The following is a 24,169-nucleotide window of genomic DNA, read 5'->3' as shown; positions in this document are numbered from 1 at the left end:
CTGGAATTGAGAATATTTTGTGGACAACGTTTCATCGCTTCATTTGCATGACGAAGGCGTTGTCACAACGCCTTTGTCATCCAGACGAAGAATCTTATCTGGACGACGACACATCCAAACAAATCATCTGGGTTCGTTGTCCATACGAGAGAGAGACGATAACAACAATAAGAAAAAAAATACTAGTTTTTTTTTGGGGTGGAGGGGGGGGGGTGGGGAGGAATGTCACTTTTTTTAAATCGAAAAAGTTTTAATATAAGTAAAATTATTAGTTTTTAAAACTTATGAGAAAAATTCAATGAATTATATATATTTTAAATATTATTATTAAAATAATAATTTTATTCCAAACTTTCACTGAAATTTTTAATAAAAATTGATTTATTGATAGATATTTGGGTGGGAACAAGTCTTTTGACCCTTATTTTATTTCTATGAGTGAACTAGAATTTTCTCCACATTTATATTTTTACAGGGATTTGATAAGTTGATATTATCCGAAGCATACATTTTGTGCAAATCTGTTTCTCTTTTATTCATCTCATGTGAAATCAACAGATTGAATTTAGACTGATTACTGGTAGCCATACATTCTCTTTTATTTATGTCACGTGAAATCAACAAACTGAATTTAGACTGATTACTGGTAGCCATACATCTAGACGATACAGATATATTACTAACGAACTACGCAAAACGGTGAGTTTTTGCAATGTCATAATTCTGCATTCATGCATAGAAAGAGACTGAACAGGTGAAAGAAGATATTTTTCTCTAAGGAATTGAAAATTTTACCATTTTTACGATCTATTTATACAAATTTATCACATATTTTATTTATTAAATATTTTTACCACAAAGTTTTGTGTAATATTTAAATTACTCTTGTCTTCAACTTTATAAATATAAGACTCAACCGACTTAATTTCGACAAAAAATAACAATTGTTTTGCAAAGATTTTAAATGAAATTCATCATAATTTAGGTCAACGTTGACCCAAACCTCTTGTTTTATGTGTTTTTTTGTTTCATAATTGAAAATCAAATAACATAAAGTAGACAAACTTTTTGATTTATGGGAAATGAGATTTATTTATAAATGTTATTCTTTGTTAGTTAAAATTACTTAGAGCACTGATAGTTCAATCAGAAAAATAAAAACAAATTAGGTAAAATAATTGTTTATGATATGTTTGAGGTGAAAATCAGATAGAAAACACTGTTAAAGAATAGGTAAGTGAGGTCACCTAGCCTAGGTGAGTTCTCGTACCTATTTTTCCATATCCCCAATTAATTAATATTTAATTTAATTTTCCAATTGATTTTTCAAGTTTATTTGCTTATGTTGCAAGTTTATTTTTAGTAAAAAATGAAAAAAATCGCATTTATAATTCACTTTGGAGAACAATGAATTACAAGAGATAACAACGTAATAAAATATGTTGAAGGAGATGAAAGAGTGATCTGCATTAACACAACTACTGATTTTGAAGGATTTGTAATGAAAATATATTATCATCTCAGAATCGATTGAAGTCAATCAAATATGCACATATTTATCGCTAGTGAAGCATTGGTGGGGGAGAAGGTCATATGAGATTCAAGATGATGATAATCATCTTGAGTATGTGATGATGGTAGCAAGAAGCAGACGAAGATCGACACAACTTTATGTTACCGAAAGTTGTATCGAAGAAAGAGACAATCTGCCAAAAGAACAAGTTGATGAGGAAGAAATTGAGTATTATCTACCATAAGACTAAGCACAGCCACATAGTTTCCAACAGTATAATATGAATCACAATGATGATGATGATAATAAAGAGTACAATGATAACGGTGACAATAATGATGATGATGATAATGATTATCAGTTTGAGAGGTTTGTGGATGATAACAACATCTACGATATATTGATCTAATACCATGAGATGTACAATGTATGAGAAGATGTTCAAAGTTGTCAAACCAATGATTGTAATGACAAGGTCAAGTTTAATGCGAGACGTCATGGTTCCATAGATCACGAAACATATATAAATCACATTCATGATCCTAATTCATTTTACTAAATTCCTAAGCTTGTCGTGGATGCTGAAAATGGTGACTCTGATAGGAAACGGTGGGATATTAAGTGTAGAGCAATGTAAATGGTGAGCATGAGCAACAAGGGACAAGGATGGAGACTTTTGGGTGTTACAATTTATGGGGGACACACACACTTATCTACCAGATCAAATATTGTCACATCATAGACAAGTCGATGCTCGAGTATTAGGGATCATCCTTAAATCAATATTTGTGATTCCCCGCATATATCAACCAAAGGAAATTATTTATGACATGACGGATAAGTACAAGATTGACGTATCAAACACACAAGCATGGTGTGCAAAGACATATGTAATAAATGCATTACAAGGATATGTCGATAAGTCTTTCTTGCTCTTATTTGACTATTGCCACAATCCAAAGTTACAAAACCCAAGAACTGTAACACATATTGACACCAATACAGAAAATAAGTCTTAGTTTTTTTCATGGTATTGGATTGTTCAATAAAGGGGTTCTAATAGTTTTGTCATTCGTAATTTGCATTGACAATTCAAATTTAAAGGAGAAGTACCTTAAAACGTTTTTCATTGTTGTTGCGAAAAACGATAGTAATAAGATTTATCTACTAGCCTTTGGTATTGGGGGAAAAGAGAAAACAGAGATATGGACATCATTCTTAAGGTACCTATATATGTACATTGGTGACATTTCAAACTTGGCCATAATTTCATATCAGCATCATTCAATCATTACGTCGATGGCAAATGTAATGTCTAATACCATTTACGGTTTTTGTAACTATCATATAAAAGGTAACATACATACATAGTATAAAAAAACCAAGCATATTGAAAAATTATTTTGGAAGCGTATTAGGGCATATCACCTCCTTGATTTTAATGTTACCATGAGAAGAATATCCTAGGTAATCCTCATATGGTAGCCTATTTGGCTAATATTGGGTATGAAAGATAAGAGTAAGGGATTGAACACCTGTGTGGGAGACAACCAAAGAGCGGATGACATGGAGAGTTGTAGGCTCAAAACCCTTACAGGAGAAGACCAACACGACCCCTAAGAATATTGATTGGAAAGGAGCAGGGCGTGATTAATGAGCATCCTTGTCATCGTCAAATGTAATTGCCTCCTCATCACTATCTAAGGCAGTTGGTGCCTCTTCTCCCGTGAACTCTAATACATGTATGTACCACTCGATCTCCCACTTGATTTGTGTTAGGCGCAATACAGGTGTAATAACCTCAGGGAATAGAATGAAAATTTGTTAAAAGTAAACAAATGTAATATCAAATGATCAACTAAAAAAGTATGAATAATCCACTTACCAAGGAAGAATCCAAAATTGTTGGTACATCATCCCACATTAGCTGGACAACAATCCTCCACTTAAGCATACGGGGGACCTTATCGTCTACTTGGAAATGGATAGAAAGTGCTAGGTTTCCCACTATCTCATAAATCTAATATTATATAATGTACAACAATTATGGTTAGTATTTACAATCGTATATACTAATTGAACTAGATGGATTATGCGATGCTTATCTAAAGTGTAGTTGGGAATTGCATCAAGTGTAATTAAGCAAAGGGAGTGACCTCTTGTAAGGCAGGTATTTCTATAAACATTCCTCATATTTTGAATGTATGCCCTATTGCATAGAGTCTACAGTATTACTCCACACTATCGAATCTCAAAGATAGTGGTTGAATGCATTCAGATCGTCGACTAAATGTAATATGCGATCTCAAATAACATTTCTATTATTTGCCCCTAACAATAAATACAATAACACAAAATTGACAACATCGTTGTCACTGTCTCCCCATATCTATGACTCAAATGCTTTCTTGATGTCCAAATAAGTTATTAACCAAACAACCAGAAAGTATTCCTCCTTCAATTAAGGCATTTCTAAATAATCAACGTAGATTGACATGTCTATGCCATGCCCAAATATGAGACCAGTCACCATAGCAAACTCTATAGGGCCGAAAGGGATATCAACGCTATTTATTCTAACCCAAAGTTCTCTCATTGGATCTACACGATTAATTAAACAAAGTAGCACCGCATGTATAAGTACAATACTAAACTAGATGTCCTCCAATCCCAGGAAGCTCCCAAACATGTTGTTTGAAACATCTCTACGCCCTTCTTCCTACAGAGCATCATTTGCACTCAAAATGCATGGGTCTCATGAAACCTATGGGAATCTTTCTAATAGTTGATCCCAAACCCTGACAAAAAAAAAAAAAACATCAATTACTCAAATCCCAAATCCCACCAAAAAAATTTATTTTCTTGTGAATAGTGCAATCAAGTGAGATTGTCTTGTCTAAGCGACCCGCAATTTTTCTCACCTACCTATTCTTCCATACAAAACCCTTAAGGCCAATTCAAATTATGCAAAGTCTACCACATCACAACCAACATATCAAGCATAAACATGTGTATGTATGTGTGTGTATGTATATGTGTATATGTTGTATGTGTGTGTCTCCAACAGAAATCTTTATATGTAACAAAAAATATTTAAAATTTTGTTATACACAAACCCTAAATCTAACCAAAAAAAAAGGCTATCATTATCAACAATCCATTACTGTCAGTTCAATACACAAAGAAGAACTCACATGGCTTGCCATTGCAATGTTGTCAGCATCGGTTTTATCTACGGCAACGTCAATGTCGACGTTAGCGTTAGCCATGCCTGCGATCTGAGTGCGTCAGTGTCGGTTGTATTAGATTGGAGATGAATGCATTGTCGGCTGTGTTTGGGTGGAGATGAATGCCGCATTGAGTGTTTGGGTGAAATCAAATGATGAAAGAGCAGAGATTGTCTACCCAATTCATGAATGGAAATGTCATGCGTGAATACTTCACCTTGTACGCTTTCAGAAGATTGGTCAAATGCAGAGATGTTTATCAAAATTTGTTGATTTTGTAGTATAAATGTTTAATTAGTACACTATGTGATAAATTTGTATAGGCGAACTCTGAAAGTGCTAAAATTTTCAATTTCCCTTTTTCCTCTCACTCTCGACTTCAATGGCTCTCCTCTCTCTTTCTCTATGGTTCCTTAAAACAACTGAGGGTTATAATATATTATGAGAGACCGTAGAGAACTGACATAAAGTATATAAACATAAATTTTCGATAATTTTTGTATCTTGTAACCGTGAATCATTTATTCATTTAACTCATTTCGTGATTAATGGGAATAAAACCATAATATTTTAGACAGAACAATTTTCTTATTTCTTGAAGAGTGGAAAAATAGCTAATTGTTTTCATTTTGACGTAAATGTTTACCTGAAAACTGAGGCAACTCAAACCAAGCCAACTTGACCCAAATTGATGTTCAACTCAATTCAAACTAAAATTTTAGTTTGACAGTTAAGCTCAAATTTAGATCAAATCTTTCTCTGTCGATATTATTCATCCATTGGTGACAATCTTCATCACGTTGATAGTGTATTCAACCACCAATAGTATTATTCATCTCATAAATGTCATTTCGACAATACTTTTTACTAGCTTGAATTTGTTCTAATAGATTCGAATTAAATTTAAACCAACCCATATTTAAATTTAACTTAATTTGAAATTAATCCTACTTGAAACCATATGCCAACTTGATGCATTTCTAAATCAAGTCCAAAAGCGGACAGCAGAAAAAGTGTGGCAAAAAGAAATAAAGATCCAAGAGGGAGCAGCAATGTACAACAGAAAGCATTTTCAGGCCCGGTTACACATTCTAGATCGAATCTCAGTCATGCACTGATTTTATAGAAACAATAAAAGAATACGCACAAATAACAATAAATCCTCATATTACTTTATTTTTAATTTTTAGTCATCCAATTACATGATTAAATATTTTCATGCATTAATGTTATAAGAGCAATAAATACCAAATTAATTATTATAATTATGCATCATTATATAATTTTGAATTAAAAATAAAATAACATTTTTTCAATCTAAAAGCAAAGATCCTTCTATCAATGATCTCCAAATCCTAGGTCCTTTTTCCTTGGATGGTTTGCTCACCTTGCGGCAACTTATTTTACATAACAACTCTGACTATAAGTAAATAAGTGATTTTGAATTGCAGAACAATTTTCATAAGAAAATTGTCGTCCGAGGGGCAAGCATAGATGATCCCAGTACGAACAATACAAATTTACTTCAAATGTTAAAGGAAAATATCATAAGGATCATAAAATATTCAATATCAATGTAATTTAACCCCGTCTAATAAAAAAGAGTGTTCGTGATTACTGTGATTACTCACAGCAGAGCAGATTTTACACGTGGACAAAACTTGCTAGCTATGGTACGAGAGAGTTATACTTTTTTTTAAGTCTATTTTATGTGGTCCGGGAATGCCTTAATTTCTCTCTCTCTTGGTAAAATATGTAACCTCTATAACTCTTTTCAACTTACAACACAACACAACACAAATTCCTGAAAAAGTTCCGACATTGCGTGTTTAGATTGTTCATTTGCTATTTACAGCGACCGAAGTTTCGTAAGATTCAAAGTTCTAAATTTAGTTTTCAGAAGCTTCAAAATTCATAAAAGAAAGTATAGACATTTATACCTGAACTTCATTAACAAGAGCTTCAAGTTCAAGTGTTATCTCAGAGAAGGAAGGTCGCTTGTTAGGAATCTCCTCCCAGCATCTCTGCATCAAGTCTACAAGTTTTGGGTGTGAATTCTCGGGAGGATCAGGTCGTAGTCCCTGGAAAAAGAGTATTCTAACTATTAGGCTCAATAACAATCACATTATTCTTCAGCAAAACAGCAAGTTCTACCTCCAATGTTCTATCAACTAAATGCCAGGTCAAAATCTAGAATTTATATCATTTTTAACTATCATTGAAGACAGATGGTGTCAATTTCAGACAGGTTCAAGAAAAAGTTAAATGAGACCTGAATCAATCAGACTGCCAATCAGAGATTCTCAAATATGGTATTTTAAAACATTCATAACATTTAAATTACATTTTTCCTTCTTCACATTAAAAATTTTAAACCAAACCACTTTATAACCTGATGTGAGCTCCTAAGACTTTTGCAAATTTTAAAAATGTTAAAATCAGTAAACTGTTCCAATGGCAACATTGATATGCAAAAGAAAAATCAGATATTTCTTTCAGGAAGCTGTCAAGTACCCCACTCCCTCGTTGTTGCGACAGGTACTTCCAATATTTGTCAACAAATTGTGTGCACGCTTCCAAAATAAAAGAAATATATTGTGCTGTCATGCACTTTTTGAAGGAAACTACACAATGTCAAAGTTTAATATTTGACCCTCCATATTCTAAAGATGCCAAAGCTCTAAAATAATTGGTATGTAGGTTGTTAAAGAGATGTACAAACCTGTCTCACTCCCAGTGCAGCCTGAAGCGGAGACATGTTAGCATATGGAACCTGATACCAAAACAATGACTTAGTGATGCTTATCTTGACTACAAAACTTCTACATATCTGGTAAACTGTAGAAGGAAAAATAGACTGTGTGTGAATAAAAAAACAGGGAATTGTGGAAATTTAGGAAACACCTTGGCTGTCACTAGCTCCCACAGTACTATAGCAAAACTGAATATGTCTGCTTTCTGATCATACTGCTGATGGTTTATAACCTTGTGAACAAAAAAAATGTATATATCACTAGGTTTAACATTTGAAGTAGATATAAGTCTTCAAAATATACACAAGAAAAAACTTTTCAGTACAAAATCAGACTGAAATATTTACAACAGGAGGCCTGAGTTCACTGAAAGAAGCTAATGCTGTTGGGTGTGCCACATTGCTAAGGAGAAACACTTATAATAAAATTTAGCATCCACAGAATAATAAGTGTGTTATTTATCTAAACTTCCAAAATATGATTTTTTTTTTTTAATTCAAGAAATGCACATTTAACCAGAGATTCACTATTCATTGTTCAGAAGCATAAAACCTTGTATAAGTTGGTCCTATCCCAAAGGGCAGTACACTCCTTGGTGGATGATAAAGAATACAAAGAGTAGCATCGGAGGCATTTTGCCAATAATTTGCTAATTGATTTTTGTTTCACGAAGATCTTAAACTTTCAAATATAAACGTAAAATTAGAAACTCTGGAGTTCAACGCACAAACTTTGAAATATAAACTTCAAGTCTAGCCAAAAAAGCAAAAAGAATAGCAAGCATCAAACAAACAGACCTCTGGAGCCATCCATCTATATGTTCCAGTCTCTGCTGTCATTACTCCCCCTTGACTTTGAAACCGAGCAACACCAAAATCTGCTACCTTAACGACCTTGAGAAAACACAAAAAAGCCCTTTAATCACAGAAATAGATTATGAAGATATAATTGCATTCTATTGACTAATGTAAATCAAATTTACAATAATAAATGGTACCACAATAGTAAAATAATCAGAAAAAAAAAAGTAACATGCACAGGGTAGTAACTCAAAAGTGCCCACATTCAAAAAGACTATAACATATTTTACCAACCAATATATTAGACACCCCTGTGAGAATATATTTAACTTGAGGTGCCATAGAATGCAGATTTAGAAGTTTCTCTCAGAAGCAATAACCAACCTAGAAAAAAATGCAACCTTTTTAATGGGAAGAACCCAACTTTTCCCAGACACCATGGCCTGGTTTACAAGTTAATCTCTTTCAGTTCCTAGACACCCAGATCAATCAAAATAGTTCCAAGAAATGCCCCAGTTTATATGCTTTTGACATAATAAAGCAATTTAATCAAATCAGCTATATTGAAGAAAATTCTTACTTTCTGGCTATCCATAAGCAAGTTTGCTGTTTTGAGGTCCCTATGAATTATGTTTTTCTGATGCAAATAGTCCATTCCTTTGCAAACATCAATTGCAAACCTCAGTAATTGAGAGAGCTTCAATACATTATAGTTTTTATGCAAGTAATCATACAGACTTCCTCCAGGCATATATTCTACAGGAGAAAACAATGTCAATGAGTGCATTTTCCTGAACCCAGAAAATAATGAACAAAGACAGGCAAGATACCATACTAACAAAATATCTTTAGTATTATAAAAATTCCAAAAGCTAAAGCCATGAAACAGGTACATTTGATGATGTTAAACATGAAACGAAAGGAAATAAGGATTGTCTCAAAAAATTTTAAAAGCAAATGCACAATAGAAGCTTAAATTCTAAAATTTCTAAAACCCTCCAGACTAAGAACAGGATAAATAAATGTAACAAGCATAAAAAATCACCCAATTTTCCCAATGTCATAAAAAAGGCACAAGCACAAACCAAGGTGTGTGTGTATGTGTGTATCATAGACTACCTAGTCATGAAAGGAAAAATTAACATTTAATTGAGATGAAAATTTTGAATGAAGACCAACACTAACTTAGGTACAAAGATCTAGCCTACTAATAAGAACAACATTATGCCGGGCCATACAAGCCCTAGCTGAAAGAAACCATTATCCTACTCATATTAGAAAGCTAACTAGAAACTAAGCCAAACAATTGATCAAAACATTCCTCAAATTATTAATGAAATTAGCACTTGATTTGGCATCACCTGTCCAAAGCCTTGATTGTTCTTTCAGAACTTTTTCCCCTCTCATCTTATTTCGTTAACATATGTTGCGCAAATGAAACTCATTCCTTAAAATACAATTTATCTGTATGCTCATGTAACATTACCACTGTAACAACACTGAAGCCTAATTTTATAGAATTAAAAGGAAGCAAAAATTTGAGAATATAACCGTGTATTCAAAGGAAATTGGTAAATTCCAGGAAAAAATTCCATACCAGTTACTACGCATAAATGAGGGGACTTCGTGCATGCACCAATAAAACGAACAATATTTCTGTGTTGGACCTGCCTGCATTTAAAACACGAAAATAGTGGGTGATCCATGGAATTTCAACTCATTCTAGCATTGACAAAGACAGTGATGGAACTAAAATTCTAAACTTTCAAACACCAATCATGGTATAAATTTTAAGTTTAAAGCAAAACAATTAATGACAATCTTCAAATTAAGCAAATAAAATGTGTAGAAAAAAATTTTCTTTAAAAGTTTTGTAATCCTTGACGGTATGGAGGAAAACTTATTACAATTTATTGGTGCAAAAAATTCTCAGACAGCAATACCATGTGTGAGACAATGATAGTGAAAAAAACGAAAAAACCAAAGTAGAACTAAAGGATTATATTTATAAAGCCTTTTGGCTTTTGACTGCTTGATGGAAAAATAATAGATGAGTTTATATTTTTTGTCTCCATAATTTTGCTTTAAATTCTAAAATTACTGATAAATTTTAAATTTGTCAAACAAGTGCCCATGTCTGAAATCTTGGTTTAGCTATATTGATCTCATTAAATGAGCAACTGGTAGATGGGCCTCCACAAGGCAAATAGCATCGGTAAGATTCTAAATGGAAGACAGGCCATAATGAAATTATGCATAAATAAACAACAATAACAAATTTCAAGGGACGTAGTGAACCTTAACTTCAAACTAATTACCGTAGAATAGCCACTTCTTGAGCAAATTCATCTTTCAAAGCATCATGTAAATGCTCGGATAGAAGAATTTTAACAGCAACATCTTGACCAAGGTAAACTCCACGGTATCTTTGACAAGCACCAGAGAAAAAGTGAGCAACAAATAAAATGAGAAATGCAGTTGAAGCAGAAGGCCATATAGACACAACTCACAAGTCTCCACAAGATCCAAATGCAATTCTTTCTCCTATCTTTAATATTCTTCGATCTATTTCCCAATCTCCAGATATTGTTTGTCCTGCCAATGCCTTCTCCATAGGTGGACAGGAATTTGAAGAACCAGACCATGAACCCTACATTCCAATGCAAAACCATAATAACAGTTCTATTAATATTCATATTGACTTCAACCATTTAGTGATTATAAGAATGCTTCAAATTTTTTAATCACACTTATATGTGTACCGAACACAATAAATGCATCTACTGTTATTTGAAGAAGCGGTAGGTACAAGAAAACAATTGCATAGAGTAGAAACAGCAAAAAAAGCATATAATGATTAATTGAGCTGATCATTTAACTGAAGTAAAGGTTTAGTTATATTGAGTTTTTAAAGAAACATGATATATATGCCATGCAACTTAAAGGAACACTCTCCTATTCCCTGAGATGGAGCATATGAACTGCTCTATGGAAGCATGAACAACCAAACCACAGACATAAGAGAGGATCAAAATGCGAAAAGTATACCTCACTCCTAGCAATTGCTTTTTCCATAGCCAAATACAAACTATCTGTATCCTGGGCACAACATTGCAAAGTCAGCAACATTTGGACTCAGCACAGATCCCTGTCATAAAGAAATATAATCACAATGCTCCTTAATATATTATAAGGTCACTGTCCTAGGATAAAGTGTAATTCCTTTTAAAAGATCGGTTTGAAAAATTTTACAACAGAAAACAAAAGCAATACGTCAAAACTTGTAGCCACCATTTTTTAATTAATATGTTATATAAGTTCAGTCACAGAGCACTCACTAAAAGTGAAGTAAATGGGGATCCTCATTAATTCCTTAATTTCTAACAACAATATAATTGCTTCTTGAACAAGTAATAACAGCACAGATTGGGGGAGAGGAAGATTATGGGTATTTAAGGAGAAGATAAATGATAAATAGGATTGCATTACATCTCAAGAGTTATAACATGTAATAAAACTATTGATCAGTGCTCAGCAGACAAATAAGAAGACACTAAAACATTTCAGTACAGAGTACAGGGAGACAATAAATACCATAGGTAAGAACATACCTCAACAGGCCATCCATCCACGACAAATACATCCAAGGAGTAGCCATCAGTTGTAGAGAACACATGTGCTTCTCGAATATTTAATCCAATGTCAGAAAGCAACGCAGAAAGCTAGAAGAAAATGGCTCTTCATTAGAAGTTATTCAGAATCTTGATGTCAATATTTAAAGCTTGATTAGGTCTATCAGAGAAAAGATGGAGTTAAAATGCCATAAGTTTCTTGTATAAATTAATTATGCAATTATATTGAAGCCTCCCAAGACTATTTAAATTTATTGAAATTACAGTACCTCTTACAGGTTTCCAAATAGTTAGCAGTAGATGGATTATCAAGTACAACTTTTGTTATTTTCTTGATTTTAAATTTGATAGAATCAGGGATCTAATGCATTTTCACATACAAACAGAGACACCCAAAGTCAATGAACTTTATATATTAATGGCAAAAAAAGATTATAACCATTCAAGAAGCTAATTGACTTATCATTATATTCAGTCAAGACAGCAGGCATTCAGAAGCGTTACTAGTTCATAGAAGTTTAAGGCATTCACAATGATAAAATATCAACTCCCAGTAAATCTCATACAAGGAACATAAAACTTAGTAAAGAAGAAGGAAACTCGATTTCCTCATACATACCTGACTAAGAAGTTTTGGTTTGTCTACTGTAGAAAATATTACTTCATGAACGTTCAAAGTTTCTTGCCTGCATTACAATTCCCAACAAACAATTTATTTCCACATATGCTTATGTCCAATCTATGATTAATATAACAAATATGGCTTCCATAAAACATCTTGCAAATTTTTTTCAAACCTCCAGTGAAAAAGAAATTAAGAGATTCAAATTTAGATTTCTATATTTTTTCAGCATTGATAAATGCTTCCACCAAAATATTATGCTGGACCACAACTTATATTATTCATCATTAATAAAATAATAAAAAGTATCTGTAGGAGCTTCCCATTTCTCAATTTATATAACAGTAAGATAAATTATGTGACATAATACTGATGTCATGTTTTGGTAATATTCGCAATGAGGTTCTAATGGACCTAGCTAAGTGCAAGGATGGTGTACAAGCAAATAACTTCACCATATTTTGCATATAACCTATTAGATCTAGTTGTTGTAACAAGATCATTTATTTTCTCATATAATTCACAAGTAGTTCAGTAATATGCTGAATTTCAAGGTTGCTAAAGGCGCTCCAGGCAAAGAACTTTATGGAAAGCCTAATCGTCATCTAGACTTTTGGGATCTACCTACCGATCCCAAATATAGGAGAGAATCAAATGTTGATCAAGCAAGCTCCTCAACTACTTGAAGATCCAGGACTAGGAACTGACACAGATTTATGGACATTCAATTTCCAGCCAAAGGAGCCTGAAGATGCAACAAGTATGATTCAACTCTAAGTTTACTCTTACTTAGAAGATGACTGTGACTAAATGCATTATTATTTTTCAGGAAACAAAGTCTAAAAGTTTAAGCTAAGAGACTGATATCACTCTTCCTGTCTCTCTCTCCCTGAATTTACACCCTCTAAGGTTGATGGTGGAGCTCTAGGAGGAGAAGCAATTTTAAGACACTCCTTTGTTACATCTAATATTTTTTTTTAATCTCAATTATAATCTCTATATAAGTTAGGACCATTGATAGGACTTCTAATTCCATGAACAGCAAAAACAATAAAACAGAAAAGTACTGGTTAAATTTAAAGCATAAGTGTCGCACCTACAAAAAAGTAAACAGCATTACAGACCTAATATTGGAAAATCTCCTTCCCTATCACTAGGTTAATGAGAAACAGCAAAAATCAATGGAGATTTGAAGTACCTGCTTGAGAAATCATCTGTAAGAAATCTTTCCTCCATTGCATAGGTATTCTCTCTCACATCCAAATCAAGGTTCTCAAGCTTAGAGCAAGGCTCAAAATCAATTGCAGAATCCTTGATTCTATTTATAGAAATGACACAAGTCAGCAATAGACATAAAAGAATATCAATTTCAATAACCTCTTTAACTACACCAAAACCTCATCCAAAAAAGCACAAATCAAAAACTACAACCTTCATGCAATTTTTAAATTCATTCATAGATAATATCATAATAAGCTAAGAGATAGGTCAACATGGGCATATAAGACCTTCACAAATAAATACCTCTTATGAGATGGCACAACTCTTTCAATATCTGCATCAAGAGATGGCCTTGAACTAGAAATAATGTTTATATACTGTTGATCCTCAGCACCAACTGGGCTAGCGCAAATGTTCTAGCAGCAGTACCGAGAAGTCAACATTGCAGATATGATAAAGTGGGAATACTAGTAAAATAGCAGATAATAAGAGATACATAACCCAAAGACAAAAGCAGAAAGAAAAACAAAACTTATGTATTCATGGTTACAAATAAAATTCAAAATGTAAAATTCTCCAGTATTATGTCTGCTCGGTAGATACATACAGATCACAAAAGGTGAAGAAAGATTAACATTTGATATATGCAACAAAATAAAGCACAACATAAGTTTTTACATTGAATTACATATTTCATTTGCAACTCTTCTCGATGATAATCTCACTGTAAAATGAAAGCCATAAGTCACCTATGTAACAAATGGTTTTTACTTTTCCTTAAAGCCATAAGCCATAAGTATCCTCTTAAGTGCAAAATGGAAATTACAAAATCATAATTCCACAAGTAAAAGGCAATATATCAAGGTTCAAAACTAAATGCAAACTGTAAAATTCTTCAGCATTATGTCTGCTTGGTAGATACATACAGATCACAAAAGGTGAAGAAAGATTAACATTTGATATATGCAGCAAAATAAAGCACAACATAAGTTATTAAATTGAATTACATATTTCATTTGCAACTCTTCTCGATGATAATCTCACTGTAAAATGAAAGCCATAAGTCACCTATGTAAAAAATGGTTTTTACTTTTCCTTAAAGCTATAAGCCATAAGTCACCTCCTAAGTGCAAAATGGAAATTACAAAATCATAATTCCATAAAGAAAAGGTAATATATCAAGGTTCAAAACTAACTGCAAAATGTAAATTTCTTCAGCATTATGTCTGCTTGGTAGATACATACAGATCACAAAAGGTGAAGAAAGATTAACATTTGATATATGCAGCGAAATAAAGTACAACATAAATTAATACATATTTCATTTGCAACCCTTCTCAATGATAATCTCACTGTAAAATGAAAGCCATAAGTCGCCTATCTAAAAAATGGGTTTTACTTTTCCTTAGAGCCATAAGCCATAAATCGCCTCTTAAGTGCAAAATGGAAATTACAAAATCATAATTCCATAAATAAAAGGCAATATATATCAAGGTTCAAGACTAAATTAAATAAAATGAATGCAGTTCTCTATAATTCATCTTGAACATACCATGTACTTATGGACTATACAAGAAATTTTCTATGATGACACATTTTATTTATTGCTCTCTTCATGATCATTTTATGTAAAGAAAGTGACATAGAAAATCCAATGCTTTCAAAAGTAAAACTTGGTTTTTGCATTTCAGTGACAAACAATTCAAAAAAAAAAAAAAAAGATAAGTTGTTTTTCACAAGCACTATAGCAAGATTTTATCAACAACAAAAATCCAAGCATTTACCATCCTACAGAACAAAATACACTACCTCCATGAATCGGATATGATAAACAGGCCGCTTGTCTGGGTCCTTAGCGAGTGCAAGAAGATTTTGATGTAACAAAACGTCTTCCACTCTATCCATGTTGACATCAAGTCCATAACTGATATAAAAAAAAGATGCAAGTTAATTTACCGATATTGTAGTTAATTATCCTTTCAGCCAAAAGAGATCAGATTGAGCAGACAAAATTTTAAAAAAAAGGAAATTCCAAAGATTCAACAAGACTTTATCAATTTTTTTTTCTAGAAGTAATATCAAACTCTTTTTTTATTGAGAACTATGTACAGAAGATTTAAGTTGAAAAGCGGTGCTCTTTGATTCTGACATAAGTTACCGATATTGTAGTTAATTATCCTTTCAGCCAAAAGAGATCAGATTGAGCAGACAAAATTTAAAAAAAAAAAGAAATTCCAAAGATTCAACAAGACTTTATCAATTTTTTTTTACTAGAAGTAATATCAAACTCTTTTTTTATTGAGAACTATGTACAGAAGATTTAAATTAAAAAGCGGTGCTCTTTGATTCTGACAAAAGTTCAAAATGTATTTAGGAATATTCTATGTAACTTTGGACCTCATCATGACTAGTTATAAGGCCATGGTTATCTTTATGTAATCCACAATAGAAAAGATAAAGGCTCAATTCAGATCCGTAAGACCGATGATAAATTGTAGTTAGAAATAACAATTTTCATCCAAAGTCCATTTCTTTTCCTTTCTTTTAATTCTTCTTTTCCTTTTCCTTTTTCTTTTTCTTTTTGTTTTAAACAAAACAAAACAAAACAATATAAACAGAAAGTCATTCACCAAAAAAGAATAATCTGACAAAAATAAAATCAAATCTACAAGACTAAATGCAGAACTCACACAGTAATGACTCCATCCGAAGTCTGAATATTTCAACTCAGCTTGAAACACTCAAAATAACAACAATAATGTTCTAATTCAAAATTGAATCAACAAACTCAAAATCTTTTTCTACCAAAAGACAAAAGCGCACTGGTCTGTATTTGTATAATTACCTTGCAGGCAATCGATTGAAGTGTGCATCCAACAGTTCACGAAATTCCGGATTACACACAGCCTCTTCGTTTCCACACTCTATCAACCGATTAAACACGTCGTTTCGCACATCGTAGTTACTGAAATTCCCGAAGCTACGCGTCGGAGACGAGCTCTCTCCAACACCTTCAGTCAAATCCATAGCGTTCTAGTTGCAACAATCCTTTTCAAGTCAAACAGCAACCTCACATAGCCGAGAAAACGAGAGCAAGTACGTGAAAATAGGTGAGAAAATTTTAGAGAAGTAGGGAGAGGATCTTTGACTATTTTTAGAATCTACGAGGTCAGAGAAGAGAGCGAAATGGAGTTTTGAAGAGAAGTAGAGGGCAATTTGGGAAAGTAAAAAAGAATAGAAACGGAGGAAGAGAAAGCAAGCGACGATTGCCTTTAACTTTCTAGAGAGAGAATATCAGGATTGTTCAGGCAAAGGAAAACAGAGACACCAGCTACGTTTGATGTTTTAAAAATAATATAAATTATTACAGAAATAGAATTTTCTGTACAGTAGAATGGATAGGGTTCAATGTACAGCGCCGAGTAAAATAATATAAAGGCCAAAGCGACATTGAGAGAAAAGCCATGAAGGTGGGAGAACACTACCATCGCTATATCCAACCGTTGGCAGTAATGCCTAAAAAATCTTAAGGAAAAATGTTTTTCAAACCTTAGGTGAAAAAACTTTTGTTAAATTTTTAAATTTAAGAGGATAAATATGAAAAAATTTTAGTTTTTTAAATATTTTAATAAATGATACTTTTATCTTTGATAGTAATAATAAAATTTAACAGACAAGTAAGTATTTAGATTTTTCATAATTAGTAAATGGGAAATTGGATTTGTATCAAATCTGGGGTGGGAAATAGTGATTTGGCCTTAAAATTAATAAAAATAATTAGTTCTAAGGGTAAAATTATTATTTAACTAGTCATTTCCCCCGTAGATTTAGAAAACTAATAATTTTTCCTCAAAATTAAATTTTAAAAAATCATATTTTTCCCCTGCTAGGTTTTGCATTCTCCGATGAGTTTTCTTCAACCCTCTCTCCCTCCAACGACCTTTTCTCCCTTCTCCCCCTTCGTCAAAGTCGAAGACTAGATCAAAAAAGATGCATCGATGATGTCTTCGTCAAAGAGTGACGAAGACATTGTCTTTGTCATCGACTCGTCTTCATGTTCGTCATTGGAAAAAGTGGGAGAAAGGAGAGAAGGTCGCTAAAGAGAGATAAGATTGTCAAAGGGAGAGAGAGCCGAAAAATGCAAAACCTAGCAAGGGAAAAATACGATTTTTTAAAATTTAATTTTTGGAAGAAAATTATTATTTTTCTAAACCTAAGGAAGAAATAAATCGTATTTTATTATTTTTAATATATTATTAGTTAAATGATGATATTACTCTTGAAATTAATTATTTTTGTTAATTTTAACATCTTATGAGTGAGAGTTTAAATTTTTAATACTTAATAACTACTAATTTGGGTTAATAATTTCATAAATATTCATTTATTAATTTATTAAACGTTGTTCACGTGGCATAAATTATTTGAGAAAGGGAAAATTTCAGTAAATGCGGTGTGCTGTGGTGTGGAGTGGAGCGCATAAAAATAATTTTATATATAAATAATTATGTATTATTATATGATTAAATAATTTTAAATTACAAATAAAATAATATTTAATTATATTTTAATATATCATTATTTATATATATATAATTTTATTAAATTAAATAAAATATCAAAATGTGACACATGTTTACCTTATTGTATAAAACAGTAACTTTAGTAAATTCTCTAGAATAAGAAAAATCTCTGTCGTTATAAATTTGAATTATTATGAGTTATTATGATGTTCCTTTTCTGCCATTTATTTTTAACATCCAAAGCTTAACCGTATAAAGAAAAATCTTAAGTCCATCGAATTACCCAAAAATCTAAAGAAACGTTACAAAATCCCCTCTGAAAGTGTTTTAAAAACCCTAAAAATATCTACATCCACCTTGCAAATATCTAAATCCTTGATTTTGTTTTGTTTTTTTTTTTTTTTGTATATTTTATTTAAAACTTGATTATCTCTTAAAAATGAATTAAATTAACTAAAACGTTTTAGAGAAGTTGAAGTAGTGGGTGGGACAATAATTTCTTGGAATGTTTCAAAAAGGTTTCTTCAAAAGCAAATTAATCCACGATTCCCACACATCGAGAAACTTTTCGGAATTTTAATTAATCACAAATTTTAATAAAAATAATATTACATATATTTATTTTGAATATATAAATAAATATATATTAAATAATTTTAAATTAAAAATAAATAATATTAAATTAGATAATATAATAATATTACATATTATTTTTCAATATAAACATAATGTATCATTATATGATTGATTAAATGATAATAAAATCAAGATTATATTAATAATTTTTTAATATTTAATATAAAGACAATAATGTTTACTTGCCTTATGTGATAGAAAATAACAAAAATATTTTATTACTTTACAAATCAAATAAAATAATATTAATAATAAATTAAATTAATTTCTAGTTACCTTAAATCTCACACTTCACATGATTTTAATAAAACATATTATTATACATTTGACATTTAACAAAAAGTAAATTGAAAACTATTTGATTTAAAAGACATATGCACCCTTATTAAGGACTTTTTCCATATGTTCTTTCATTCACTTTATTTAAAATAAAAGGCTAAAAGAGATATTCTCACCCATGATTTAGTCTATTGTCAAACTCTTATCCATCAAGTTTTAAAAATTTAAATACTCATCTATTAGTCATTAAAGTTAACAAAATCCATTAAATATAAAGGTATAATTATCATTTAACCAATAATATTAACATAATAAAATTTTATTTCATTCTTCTAGTTTAATTTTAAAAACTTACAATTTATTTCCAACCTAAGTTTTGAAAAGTTACATTTTTTTCCTAAAGTTTATTTTTCTTTCCTACATTTTCGAACCACTGCAACCGTCTTTAGCTACCTTCTTCAACCCAATCTTTCTCGCTCTTGACTCAAATCGAACACTCTCTCTCCCAGAAGATGATTGCAACTTCAAATGAATCTTAACGAACCAAATGAAACGATAATGGTAGATCAAATGCTCTCTCCCCCGAAAGATGGTTGCTTCTTTAGATGGATCTTAATAAAGCGAACACGACAAAGAAAACCATTTTTGTTGAGATCTGTCGTCAACAAAACTATATCTAAAGAAGCGGTCTTCATCAAGATCCATTGTCAACAAAACTATAGCTAAAAATGCAGCTAAAGAATCATTGAAATCCGTCTAAAGAAGCGACCATTTCATTGTGTTTGCTTCAATTTTATCACGATGAAGATGGTCGATCTTTTGGGAGAGAAAGCATCTGATCTGCGTCAAGAGGGAGGAAACACTGAGAGGGAGAGAGATTGGGTTGAAAAAGTGATTAGAGATGGTTCTTATGGCCGAAAATTATGGGGAAGAAAAATAAATCCTAGAGGGGAAAATGTAACTCTTCAAAACTTTAAACTGAGGGAAAATTATAAATTTTTAAAACTAAGGTGGAAAAATGAGATAAAATTTTATTTTTTTTAATATTATTGATTAAATAACAATTATACTATTAAATTTAACGGATTTTGTTAACTTTAACAATTGATGAATAGGTATTTGAATTTTTAAAACTTAACAGGTGAAAACATAATTATCAGTATCTTATGATACAATACATATTACTGATATGAATCGATATACTTTTCAGGGAAAATGATGTTATAATAAGGGAGTCTATGAAAAATAATAAATTTTTATAGGTGTTTGAGATATTTTAAAAAATGAAGACATATTAGTTATATTTTTTTATCATTTTATTTCTTAAAAGTTATATCATATAATACAATACTTGATATATGATTTATTAAATTAGATTTTTAATATATAATTCAATTATTGTAGGTGAAAGATTAATAATCGACTAAACATCCAGAGAGAATAAGTATTTCGACCGAAATATAAATATAACTCTTGATGTTTTGGATTTTTCATGGATTTCAAAATTCTTCATGAGTCATCACCATTTACCCGTTGGGATTGCCTAGGCCTTATCGTTCTTTAACTTGGGATAAAACATTAATCTTTGTATTATTCTATATCAACTGTCTTTTTGTGCCTAATTACCACTACCACTTGGAAACTTGCATTTCTTCTCTCTTGCCTACTTCTACCATGTTTGACTATTGTGCTTATAAAAAATCTATTGTTTGTCCCCAAAATATATTTATACTTTTTATAACATAAATTAACTTAAATTATATTAAATATTTTTTGGGTGTGAGTTGAAAAAGTAAATAATTATAGTATATTTCAACATAAATTTTAGTATGGAAGAAAATAATTTTTATGTCAACTTCATAGCTTATAAAATATGGAGAGAAAACAAATTTATCATGGTAAAGTGTGTGTATATGCACCAATGTAGAGATGGCAAATGGGTCAAGTTGAGGCGAAACATGCCAAAATAGCTCATGTAACACTTTTTCCCAAATACATACTTTTACCCAAAAAACGTGTTATTCTAAACTTTCAAAACATTTATAACAGTAATTTAATCAATAAACAAATCAATAATAAATGTTTTGTAATTAATATGAATAGTCACGATCCCAAAAGTGTAGATTATTACCCAACAAATTCAAGTGTGTGCAAACAAAATTCAAAACATAAATGTGCTTATACAAACTCCAATATAAAATGATAATCTAATAAATGATATCCACACATAGCAAGATGATGAAAATGCCCTTGCTTGTCATGCAACATCTTGAGCTAGAATGTTGCCTCCATCACTGTCGCACTACTCTACAAATCTACCTGCAAAATCATAAAGAGAATACAGTGAGTGAAACACACTTTATAAGTAGGTAAGCATATAACATAGTACAATGAAATATATCTCAATGTCCTATAATTATCAATGATGTGTTGTTCCAAATGTTTCCTTAATATCCCAAATGCCCATTTGACTATCTCGGCACCTTATGCTTGTTCCCATTATCAACGTCATCTCTGATGACTTATGTCTAACAATATAAAATGACATTCTAGACATCTGATGACCTGATGTCACCTATATGATGTACCTTATACACATGTCTATTGACCCTAGGGTTGAGATCATATAAATAGTCACACAAACTAACCCTATTGTTTTCACCATCACACTGCACATGATTCGGTACTGTACACAGCTCGGTAATGTGTGACATTGCACATAATTTGGTGACAAGTCACACTGCACTTACCTTGGTAACAAATCCACACTGGATTAAGCTTGGTAAAACCCACACCACACACAACCTAGTGGTAAGAATCTCATAGCACATTGTTAGTGTTTTCAACTCAAAATCACTTTGATCAGAGTCCATGTCATCGTCCACATAGTTAAGCACCCCTATAATGGTTTCCATTACTAATAGCCTTTGCTAGGGTATTTCCTTTTATTTTTTTCCTCATATTTATCCTTATTAAGGGAAAATAGTCATTTACATTCCTATTTATAAATATTGCTAACCTTCCAAACCCTTTCTCCAATTTTTCCTAATTATGCATGAGGGTGTACTTTCCCCAATAACACGACCATACATGTGTCATATACAAGTAAACAATTTCCCAAACACGGGCATGTAGCGTGAAATTTCTAGGCTATGAATTTCGTTTTGTCTTGGGCAATTCTTGGTATTCAAATTCAAGCATACAGGTTCAAGGTATCCCACAATACTACTAATCATTCACGTCATGTGTTCTATATTACCACAACACTAATACTACTTCCAAAATTGTACACCCATAGGCATATCATAATCAAAGCCTTAACACAAGCACCTTATATTCATAAGCATACACCTAAACACAATAGTCAATTATTGATTACTCCATAGATTAGTACTGATTAATAAACATACGTATTTCCAAAAGAATGTAATCAACTACATTACCTTTTGTCATTAACACAAGGGTAGGATATTTACAACAGATACTAAGAACAAATCATCTAAATTATTTAAACAAATCAAACATGTAATTCATATATTAATCACATAGAATTGACACAATTCAACAATATAACATATCAAGAAATACTTGAAATGGGTGGTTTACCTGTTTATCTCTCTTTCGTAGTCTAGCAATGAACCTTCGCGTGGTAAGGACGTCCACAAACAAACCTCCAATGGTTTCCTCTTGGCTAAGTCTTCCCCTGGTTCACTCTCATGACTCTTAGTTTTCTAAGAAAAAGGTGTGAATGTGAACCAAAACCTGTATTGATTCGTCTTTATTTTCATTATAATTAGCGAGACATGAGTGTGTACTATTTATACACTGTCGTGCATATCGTTACACAATAATGACAATTTTCAAAATCATCACGAAACTGATCTTTATCCAGAAATTCAAATGCATTGACTATGCACAAGCATGTACTATTCATAAACGGTCGTGCATGCCTTCCAGATTTAGCCAAATCACACAAATCTCATGAGAAAGAACATTTTGCCCTTGCCACAACATACATTGTGTGCGGCCATCACACAATTTTGTATCGCAATTTCTATCAATTTAATTATGTAAACATAAAAGGACACAAGCAAGGTCAAAAATATTAAATTACCCTTAGACATACCTGTGAGTGTTATAGTCTACCCCGAAAAGGTGCGACCCCCCCCCCCCCCCTCCCACTATAATGGGTCATGCTAGGCCCTTAGGCCTATAAGGCCAGACTTGGGAATTAGGCCCACGAGATAGGACAAGCTTGACACACACACACACACACACACACACACACATGTGTGTATATATATATATATATTTTTTTTTTTTTTCCTTTTTTTCATTTTTTATACAAACAACCTCTCTCTCCTTTCCAAATTTCATATACACTCACATTCTCAATCTCTCTCAATTTTTCATTATTCTCAATCTTATATTCTCTTGTCAAGTAACTCAAGTCTCATTTTGAAACTCTTTGAATTTATAAACAATAATTTTTTATATTTACAATTTCGTTTTCATTTCAATTTTATCAATCAATTATATTTTTTTGTTATAATTTAATTTATAAAAAATATTTTACAAATGGATTCAAGATCTCACGTTTTTAATCCATTTGAATATCATCATATTGACATTGATGATATTATTAATGTTCAATATGAAATAGGTGAAGTACCAGCAACTGAAAATAGGACAATCATATGTTCAATATGGACAAAAAGAAAAAAAAACTTTATGGTGTGAGATCATTTTGATCAAATAAAAGAAATGATCAAAGGAAAACAAATTTGTTGAGCAATGTGCAAACATTGCAGTTCATGTTTAACATATGCAAGTTCAAGTGATACATGACATCTTCATCGACATGTTACTATTTATTGTAAAAAAAATTCCACACAAGATTAGAGGACAAAAACAAACTATATTCACGCAATCGCGATCTGTTGGTCTCGACACCAGTGCAGCA

The 24,169-nt window shown here is 31.7% G+C and overlaps 1 protein-coding gene across 11 annotated transcripts; it reads right to left on the bottom strand.

The window, feature by feature from the left end:
- Positions 1-1,438: 1,438 nt before the first annotated feature.
- On the bottom strand, positions 1,439-17,205 carry LOC123203186 (serine/threonine-protein kinase STY46-like). 11 transcript variants are annotated; one of them, XR_006499222.1, is made up of 18 exons: positions 16,614-17,200; positions 15,578-15,692; positions 14,072-14,184; positions 13,746-13,865; positions 12,545-12,611; positions 11,905-12,015; positions 11,342-11,392; positions 10,804-10,943; positions 10,612-10,719; positions 9,891-9,964; positions 8,874-9,049; positions 8,291-8,386; positions 7,645-7,725; positions 7,463-7,513; positions 6,681-6,821; positions 3,399-3,533; positions 3,049-3,313; positions 1,439-1,706 (listed from the first exon to the last, which is right to left on the bottom strand). XR_006499222.1 is itself a non-coding variant. In XM_044619411.1 (17 exons), the coding sequence occupies exons 1-17, from the start codon at positions 16,793-16,795 to the stop codon at positions 3,164-3,166; spliced, it is 1,812 nt and encodes a 603-aa protein (XP_044475346.1). In that variant the 5' UTR covers positions 16,796-17,205; the 3' UTR covers positions 2,810-3,163. The 11 variants fall into 11 exon arrangements, 6 of the variants coding, with proteins under 6 accessions (XP_044475347.1, XP_044475346.1, XP_044475345.1 ...); XR_006499224.1 differs by lacking the exons at positions 3,049-3,313; positions 3,399-3,533 and adding an exon at positions 4,708-4,914 and having other exon boundaries at positions 16,614-17,196; XM_044619411.1 differs by lacking the exon at positions 1,439-1,706 and having other exon boundaries at positions 2,810-3,313; positions 8,874-8,950; positions 16,614-17,205.
- Positions 17,206-24,169: the final 6,964 nt, after the last annotated feature.

Source organism: Mangifera indica, chromosome 19 (genome assembly GCF_011075055.1).
Source record: "Mangifera indica cultivar Alphonso chromosome 19, CATAS_Mindica_2.1, whole genome shotgun sequence".
Taxonomy (NCBI): domain Eukaryota; kingdom Viridiplantae; phylum Streptophyta; class Magnoliopsida; order Sapindales; family Anacardiaceae; genus Mangifera; species Mangifera indica.
Note: the sequence above shows the minus strand (reverse complement) of the source record. Positions and strands in the feature narration are given on the sequence as shown.